Here is a 9,010-nt window from a genome sequence, read left to right as displayed (position 1 = left end):
GCTGACTCAGAGTCAGTTATTATTAGACACGTCTTATCACAGTGAGGAGGAAGGATCTCCTGTATCGCCTCACAGCAGCGGGTTGATAGTCTGTTGCTGAAGCTGCTCTTTAGTTTGTCCAGTGTTTGTGTGTGTGTGTGTGGGGGGGCATCTCTCCTCCAGGGGACAAGCTTAGAGCCAACAACAGACTGGGCCTCTTTAATGAGTTTGAAATAAACTATGACATCATATTAATTTACCAACGTCAGTGAGAAATAAAAGTAATATATTAACACTTTTTTAAAAATCATTCTGACTTTATTAAAGTATAGTTATATATTATAATGCTATAATTACACACATATTTATATATATATTATATATATATATATATGCATATTTATTGTATTTGTATATATTTATTAATATATATTTATTTATTATTTATAGTTTAGAACACTACATTTTCCCTTCGAGGATAAATAAAGTATTTCTACATCTATCTACTATCCTATCTATCTATCTATCAATCTAAACGTCCGAATATGGACGTCATTTATTGACTTCATTAACTTACGTCATCAATAAAATAACTGTAATAAGTTGCTTCTGATGATTGCACTGGAGTGATCGATCATGATCAACCTCGGTATGAGTCTTCGCCGCGCTTTATGCTAATCACCTCGTGCGCGCGAGGCCGTTGGAGGAGCTGAGCGCGCGCCGGGCAGCAGTTTCCAGCATGCGCTCGTTGAACCGACCGTCAGGTGAGCTCCGGTCGGTCCGTCGGTTCCTTGCCGCCCTGCTCGGATCAGATCTCCCGGTTCTCCTCCGGACCCAGACGGTCTCAGCTCCGGATCCGGTCCCAGTCCCTGCTGCTGCTCCGGTACCCGGGTTCAGACCTGCTTCTCCGCGACTCTTTCTTCTCTTTTGGAGTTTCGTCTCCGGGTCCGTTGCTTGGGTCCGGGTCCCGTTTTAGACATGGGTTGGACTGTGGTGGTCCCGGTGTCTGCTGTCAATCAAGCTGGGTTGGACTCACGGTGGGAGTCCCCGGACGGACCGGACGTTCAAGGTAACGGACTGACCTGATACCTGATCCAGAGTTGAATTAACCGCAATTATTCTTAATGAGTCTAATCTGAATATCGATCCCTGAATATTGATCCTGAAACCAGAGATGATGTCTCCGATTGTGGTGAAACTCTGAATCCAATTTAACGTCATTAATGGAACAAACGGTACTTCATCCACACAGTGGGAAATACTCAGTACTCAGATTACTCAGATTTAGATTACTCAGATGTACTCAGATTAGTACTCAGATTACTCAGATTACTCAGATAGTACTCAGATTACTCAGATTAGTACTCAGATTACTCAGATTAGTACTCAGATTACTCAGAGTGGTGCATTCAGGTGTCTTTGATTATTTGTTATTTGTTGAATAAACTGTTATTAAATCATTATTACTGGAGCTGTTTATTATCTTTATTATGATTGGACAGGTTGGTTGCCATGGTTACTGTGAGACGATCAGCAACAGGAAGTGATTATCAGCTGTCTTGTTATTCTTCCTCTGTGGTGTTTCTGTATTCTGCAGTAACAGCTGTACACCTGATCAATAATACAGTTTGACTTATTACATATCAATTAACTTTCAAATACAACAATATGTCAGTTATTGAACAGTGTCACCTGTAACCGTAGCAACAGCCAGTTATCGACCAGAACCAACAACGTCCCCTGTAACCGTGGTAACAGTTATCAGTATCTCATTCCCCCCTCTCGTCCTGTTCCTCCTCAGTGATTGACGTGTTGAGTCTGCAGGACTCGAAGCAGAGCGTGGCGGCGGTGGAGAAACTGTCGGGAGGTCTGAGCGCGCTCAGTGACGTCTACGCGGTGTCAACGTTGCGGCTGCCGCCGAAGTTGGGCGGAGTCCTGCTGGGTCTCTACAGCAAACAGGACAACAGGAAGTACCTGGAGCTCGCCGTCATGGGGAAGATCAATAAAGGTTGTACATTTAACTTCAAACTTTATTTAAAAGTTCAGTGGACAGTGGAACGTTCTTCCTCTCGTTTCCACCCAGTCTGCTGGTCTCTGCTGGTCCTGTTGTTGACTATAATCTGAGCCACTTTCAGTTTGACCTCTAACCTCCAGCTGTCTGACCAGTGTTTAGGTTGTCTGATCACTTTATTGATTAGTTCTTTATTCCTCCTGCTATCCTCACATTCATCACTTTATACTGATATGGCACTAAAATAGAGAATAAGAACATAATAAATATATTATATATATATATAATATATAACTCTTCACTCTTCAGGGATGGAGACTGATTTTATTGATCCAAATACCATAATCCATTCTGGGTTCCATTAGAGCTGCAAACTATCAAGGTGCAGGTGACAGTTTGGGATACTAAGATTTTACTGATGCCAATACCATTATTGATTCTGCTTATCAGTTTGATTCTGTATTGATTCTCTGACTCCTGCCTACACGGGTTTTCAGTGTCACTGCGTCGGTGGAGAATCGCTGCGTTACTTTTGTTCTGATTATTTAAATCGGCCTCAGAGAGGAACCGGGTTGTTAAAGTCAGGAACGTCCTCTCTCTCTTCATCCGCTGTACTCTCACTCTGTCAATACTGGATATTCTGTTTATGCTGATGACGTGATGTGATCCGGTCCTGAACCCGCACTGGGATTTAGGAGCGGTTTGCTTTCAGTCAGCTGGAAACTGAAACTGATTTCCTTTTTGCACTTTCAGTCTTGGTCCGTTACGTCCGAGCCGACGGGAAGATCCACACGGTCAACCTGCAGAACGCCAACCTGGCCGACGGCCGCACCCACTCCATCATCCTGAGGCTGGGCGGTCTCCAGCGCGAGCACCTGCACATGGAGCTTTACGTGGACTGCCGACTGGCCGACTCCAGCCAGGGCCTGCCGCCGCTGGTCCCGCTGCCCAGAGAGGCCGACATGGTGGAGATCAGACACGGACAGAAGGCCTACGCCCGACTGCAGGTCAGTCAGCAGTTACACACTTATCTGATCCCAGAATCCACCAGGATGTAGTTTGTTCACATTATCACCTGTGTACAGGTGTGATCAGATCTCTGTGTCCTCTCTCCGTCAGGGTGCAGTGGAGTCCCTCAGACTGGCTCTAGGTGGCAGCGTTGCTAAAGCTGGAGCTCTGACGGACTGTCCGTTCCAGGGAGACTCATCAGCCTACAACTCAGGTCAGCTCACATCAACATTTCACTGGAACCTCAGCCACTGATGACAGGAGTCTGATGTGGTCTGACGTGGTCTGACGTGGTGGGGGTCAGGTTATGGTTCTGGGATTGGGGTCAGGACTAATGTAGTGTTCATGTCATATATGGGAGCTATTATAAACACAGATTCTGACTGATATAAACAGCCTCAACATGTAAGAAAGCTATTGAATTATGGGCTGATTTTTGTGTCAGGTCCTCCTCCTCTGTCTTTTTCTCGGGATCAACCAACAGTCACCTCCTGCTGTTGGGTTCATTGCAGCGTCCTCAAAAGCTTTATCGATGGTTTTTACCCACTACCAAAGATTTTATTTTGTAGCTCCATTCATTACGGCGTTCATGCCTGATGTTCTTAAAGGTGTCTCACTGTCAGTATGTTAATGTGTCATGTGTTGTTGGAAAATGTATTCCTCTCGATGGTCTCGCACAGCTTGGTTCTCTGAACCTCGACTGACTGATGCTGTACTAAATTCGATTGTATACAGGCTGGAGTGTCCCAATTCAGGGCTGAATCCAAACGTCCTCATGCAGCGTCAGTGTAAATTATAATGCTGGAGTTAATTCTGCAGGTTTCCAGATAGACGTGGAGGTCACAATGAGGAGTTCCTCAGGGATCAATGTTTCTAGAGTACCCCGTAATCCCTGGTTCTCCTTAATTTATATTCCAGTGATTACTTCTTCATCACTCTGTTCATACTTGTGAGCATTAAATATACTCTTCTAGTTTTCTCTCTCTTTGATAGCCCTGACTACCATGAGATGACTGATCTTTATAGTCCTACTCCAAGTTCTCTGCCCTAAAAGACTCTGCCTAGCTAGTTATTTGTTTCCATATTCGATAGATATTGCTGGTTAAGCCATGTACAATGTCGGTACTTATAGTACATTTCGAGGGTGTAATTTGCTGTAATTAGGATTTATAGTTCTCGCGCTCCTGTTATAATTACATGGGCATATGGGTTGTTTCAGACCCCCACGGAATAACTTCCCAAACCTTCACTGAAACTAATCCCTGGCGGCACCTGATTGATATGATGATACACGTTAAATAGTTCCTTGATTAAGCTGGCCTACAAAGCTCGTGGCAGCTCCCTGAACAGGAGTTTAAACGTTTTGTCTTCTCTTGCGAGCTGTGCAGCACCTGAGAAGAGACTCTTCCTCCATCCACTAAGTGTTACTTAGGTTATTAGGGACAGTAAAATCTTTATAGGTACAACAGTTTTCTAGGTACTACGAGTATTAAACTGTCATTTCTAGTACTACAGTATTATACTGTCTTTTTATATGTATACAAGTATTTAAAACTGTCTTGTAATAGTTCTACTTTTCAATAATGTATACTTAATTATATATGTGTCGGTTTACCAAAATAAAACTTTTTTATTTTTCTCTTTTTTTTCGTAGAGACGTCTCTGCGCTCCCTGCAGTTCATGTGTAGCAGTTATCCCGACGCTTTTCACAACCACCCTCACCGAAGAATTAGAGGTTCCCAGAAGTTGGTTTCTAAAATTCATGGTGGTCAATTCCTACAGTTTGGTATATTTACTGCTGAAGCCTTCCAGAATGTCGTGGAGAGGGACTAATTAAAAATGCAGAGATCTTACTCCTCCATAGACATTGAGCGGCTTTTCAAATAGAAGGCAGGACGACTCTAAGACCCGAACTCCCTTTATTAGAACTAACACGTAAGATTGGGGTTGTATGGGTGGGAGAGCGATCGTGCAATGAGATCGACTTCTCATGGAATCCTATGTGCTAAGACAGTAAGGAAGAAGCGCTTTAGAGAGCAAGCGTCTATCAGTCGGTCCTACAACAAAGGGTCAGCCCTGGGTCGTCCTCCTCCGGGCGCCTGCTGTACACATTCATGACGCTGCAACTTCCTCAGAGGACAGTAGTTACCAAGCTTCATTCAGGGTCTCCCTGTCACCAATGATAGAGGAGTTCACAGGAGTTCATAGTCGTTTCCTGTTGTAGTCAGGGTAGGTTCAGGTTACAAAGAAAGAATGACTTCACAAGTACACTCTCAGACAACTGCGCGCATAGGTAATAGAAGATGTTTGTCTCCCCTTCCTCGTAGCTAGAGACACAAATCTTCTTTCTTTTCTGTTTCTGATTCTCTCACTTCGAATCTTGTCTAGCAGAACTATTAGATAATAGTTTGAACAGAGTAAATCCTCGATTATAATTTTTTAAATTATCACATCAACTATGTGTCAAAACAAGAAAGTAGGAACATAATGTCTACACCTCATCAACTACATCATAATTCAAAAAATGAAAATAAATAAGATAAAGACGGTAAGCGTGTGTGGGTGTAAGGGAAGAGATAGGAAAAAGATAAGATGACAGATAGGACAGACAAGGATAGAATATAAATAATAGAAATAAAATATTATAAACAAAAATCTGTAATATTCATATTAAACGATCAGCACTAAACAAAGAGATAGATGTAGGTAGAGTTTGTGTTTAGCAAGAGAGAGAATAAATAAATAATAATATTAAAATTTAAAAGAGCAGGCATAAGATAAAAAAGTGCTAACCACGTGTGTTGTGTTTATAGTAATACTAATAAGTTAAAAGAAAAAAAAAATGTATTTAATAAAAAAAATACTTTGTGTTTTGGGTAGTTTCTTTCCCAGTATCAATATATTTTTTCTTTTTGCCTTGGTTGATAATTTGGTTTGGTCTGCTTGAGGTTTGGTGTTTCTGTCTTGAGGCTGTTGGGGACATGTTACTGCAGCCAGCCTCAGGACCAGCTGGCTAGGGGACTCTTCTCTGGTTTCAGCTCCCTCGTAATGTTAGGGCTCTGTGATGGTATTCTGGGGTTAACTGATTTGAAGTGATTGTAAATGGAATTGATCTTTTCTGTATTTTTAGTAGGAGGGGATTGGTTATCTGTCTGTCTGTCTGTCTCTCCAGTCTGATGCTTCAATCTTTCCTGTCTGTCTGTCTGTCTCTCTGTCTCCCTCAGTCTGTCTCTCTCTCTATTATAAATATAGCCTGCCGATCGTGACTGATGTATAGAACGCTGAACTCTCTAGTGTCTAAATTCCAAAGATACGTTGAAAGTCTGTACTCTACAGCATGCGTGATTCAGTCACGCTCGTCTGCGCTCTACCGGTCAGCTTCGCCGGGGAAATAGGGGTCGACTCTGCTCTACCACGTCCTGTCTCTCTCTCTCTCTCTGTCCTGTCCTCTCTGTCTGTCGGCTGTACACCCTTTTGTTTAGGACCGCTGAATCAGACTTCGCCTCTCAAGCAGGTCTATCTCTTGAACATGAAGTTCTGATATGCATGGTCGTAGGTATACTTAAATTCAGTTCGCCTCTCGTTCGAGGAGTTCGGTTCTAGACCGTGGCTCTATTTTCTGATAATGATCGTCGTTCGGCGATACGCGATATGACTTCTGTTAGCGAATCTCGGAGCTTCATGCACAAATTAACACTAAGCTTACATTTCGAAATTTGCACTTTCACATAACTTTGATATTTGTGAGGTGTTTTTAAAAGGTCTTGAAGGAGCGCGCGTGCGCTATGGGAGCTGTAAAGACGCTCCCTTCTACAAAAATAACAAAAATCTCAAAAATAAGCTCTCTTTTATCTTTTATATAGAAGATTCTACTTATCTGATTCTAATGCTTCATTATACTTAAGAAAAGGGTCACTGCTACTACTCATCAGATCAGTTTCTTAATACTGTAGTTACCTACTCAAAGACAGTTTTTAATACTGTGAGTACTAGAAAGAGCAAGTTTAATTACTCGTTGGTTTATCGTCAGTAAAAGCTGTAGTTACTATAACCTGAAAGATCAAGCTTGCGCTCCCCTAATAGCGGGGTAACTCCTCATACATAATAGACAGCCTAGAGAGAGAGTGGGGAAGTCACGTCTCTTCGTCCCAGTTCATAGCACGGAGTCGTTAGAGTGAAACGTCTCATCATCCTTCAATCACTCGCACCGAACTGTCTGTAAAACTCTGTTCGGAGCTGCAGATGGCTATGTTTTTCCTGTAGGCCAGTTATATCAGCTGACATGCCTATGTAATTCTGCGTATTTCCTCCGATCTCTCCATATTACTCGACACTCAGTCCGCCAGGTCATTAGTTCTTCAGTCGAAGTTCTGGTCAAGTTTCTATTCCGTGGGTTGAACAACCATATTTGGCTGTTTAAGCGATTTACAGAACGGAATATAATCAATACAGTTAGCATCTGAAAATGTTTTAAGTTCGGCTTGTTGGCTTTATTCTGGAATGATCCTGCTAGGAATGCACTCTTTTACGCGCGCGCAAGCACTGTAGGTCAATATAAAAGGATCTACCGTGATTGGGAGTCGTCTGCAAATATAAACGAACTAAGAATTATTCTGGTCATACTGAGAGAGACTACTTTCTGGTCGATAATCGCTCTCCGTCTTCACTGATACTTCTAAAATCTTAAGGAGAACAGTCCGGCGTCCTAAAACATTGATCCCTGAGGAACTCCTGAATTGACCACCTCTATACGTGAACCTCAGAGATAATCCAGATTATAATTTCACTGACGCCGGCTGGTCTCTTCGTCTCTCTCTTCCTTCGGCCTAGGAGGGTACGTTTGGTGATCTGTCTTGGTCTGTCTCTCAGTCTGTCTCAAACCTTGCTCTCCTGATGTCCTTCGTAGTTCTCCAGGATCTGGGTTGAAAGATTTTATGATTGTTGACCCAATCGAGCTTTGGTGGTGATCAACTTGACAGGAAGACCACCAACAGGACCGCATCAGTGGCAGGAGGAAACTGATCAGCATCTGGTACTGATTACTGTAAATAGATTACTGTAACTGATGTACTGCTAAATAGATCTACTGTTACGTGATTACTGTAAATAAGAAATTACTATTATTGATGACTGTTGAATAGATTAGCTGTAATGAGATTAATGTAATAGATTACTGGTAACTAGATTACAGTCAGTGTTAAACTCACCCAGGCGTGGAGTTGCGTCCTGGCTTACTGTGAATGAGAAGGATATTCAGAGGTCAGTTACTGTCAATGGTATCACAGCAGGTTATTGATCACAGCTGGTTATTGATCACATCAGGTTATTGATCACAGCTGGTATTGACACAGCTGGTTTATTGATCACATCAGGTTATTGATCACATCAGGTTATTGATAACATCATCAAACACTCCACACGTTAAAATTACAGTAACATTATAATGGATTAATTAAAATAACTGCAAACAGCAGATTCTGGACCAACTGTTAGGTTTGTTTTCAGATTATTTAATTTCATTTATTTAAATTCGGTAAATGGGCATGATTTGTGTTTTAGTAGAACTGAATTTGGAATTGTTTAACTTGGAATTTGTATTGTTTAATTGAATAACTTGTAGTGAAAAACTGAATCTGATAGATAATTTGGAAATTTGAATTTATTAGTTTGAACTGAATTCCCAATAAACCTGAACTGAATATCAATATATATGAATCTGAATTCACTTGCAACTGAAACTTGTAGTTGAGCCCTCACTAAAAATTCAACTTTTTTTATGTACTTTCACTTTCAGCCCTTCTCTTAATTCAAATTCCAGTTTCTAAATTAAATTTCAATCCACATGCGTTTTTTTCACTTTTAAGTTCAGCAGAACGGTCACGGTCGTTCAGTGAGAGCGATCAGTTTTTCGAATTCAAATTATGATATTCAGATTCAAGTTTTTTTAAATGCAATTATTTCAAGTTGAGCAATTCAGATTCAGTTCTAATGATTCAAATTCAGTTTTCTACC

The 9,010-nt window shown here is 41.6% G+C and overlaps 3 protein-coding genes across 3 annotated transcripts in view; 1 reads left to right on the top strand and 2 right to left on the bottom strand.

The window, feature by feature from the left end:
- Positions 1 to 9,010, bottom strand: part of LOC118336472 — a 744,338-nt gene that overhangs the window by 658,475 nt on the left and 76,853 nt on the right. The window lies entirely within an intron of this gene.
- Positions 712 to 4,831, top strand: LOC118336542 (thrombospondin-3a-like). Its single transcript, XM_035673211.1, has 5 exons — positions 712 to 1,048; positions 1,781 to 1,987; positions 2,744 to 2,997; positions 3,110 to 3,212; positions 4,653 to 4,831. The coding sequence occupies exons 1-5, from the start codon at positions 958 to 960 to the stop codon at positions 4,829 to 4,831; spliced, it is 834 nt and encodes a 277-aa protein (XP_035529104.1). The 5' UTR covers positions 712 to 957.
- Positions 7,874 to 9,010, bottom strand: part of LOC118336541 — a 9,959-nt gene continuing 8,822 nt past the window's right edge. The window contains exon 6 of the mRNA XM_035673210.1: positions 7,874 to 7,915. Within this exon, the coding sequence (XP_035529103.1) occupies positions 7,874 to 7,915 (42 nt within the window). The remainder of the gene's footprint in view (positions 7,916 to 9,010) is intronic.

The sequence above is a fragment of the Morone saxatilis genome, unplaced genomic scaffold (genome assembly GCF_004916995.1).
Source record: "Morone saxatilis isolate NCDOM2014 unplaced genomic scaffold, NCSU_SB_2.0 Contig24, whole genome shotgun sequence".
Lineage (NCBI taxonomy): Eukaryota > Metazoa > Chordata > Actinopteri > Moronidae > Morone > Morone saxatilis.
Note: the sequence above shows the minus strand (reverse complement) of the source record. Positions and strands in the feature narration are given on the sequence as shown.

Bases quoted from the DNA above. Each gene is read 5' to 3' on its own strand.
- LOC118336542 (XM_035673211.1), top strand. From the start codon at position 958: ATGGGTTGGACTGTGGTGGTCCCGGTGTCTGCTGTCAATCAAGCTGGG. The intron at 1,049-1,780 runs GTAACGGACTGA...GTTCCTCCTCAG, and splicing joins GGACGGACCGGACGTTCAAG to TGATTGACGTGTTGAGTCTG. The intron at 2,998-3,109 runs GTCAGTCAGCAG...TCTCTCCGTCAG, and splicing joins AGGCCTACGCCCGACTGCAG to GGTGCAGTGGAGTCCCTCAG.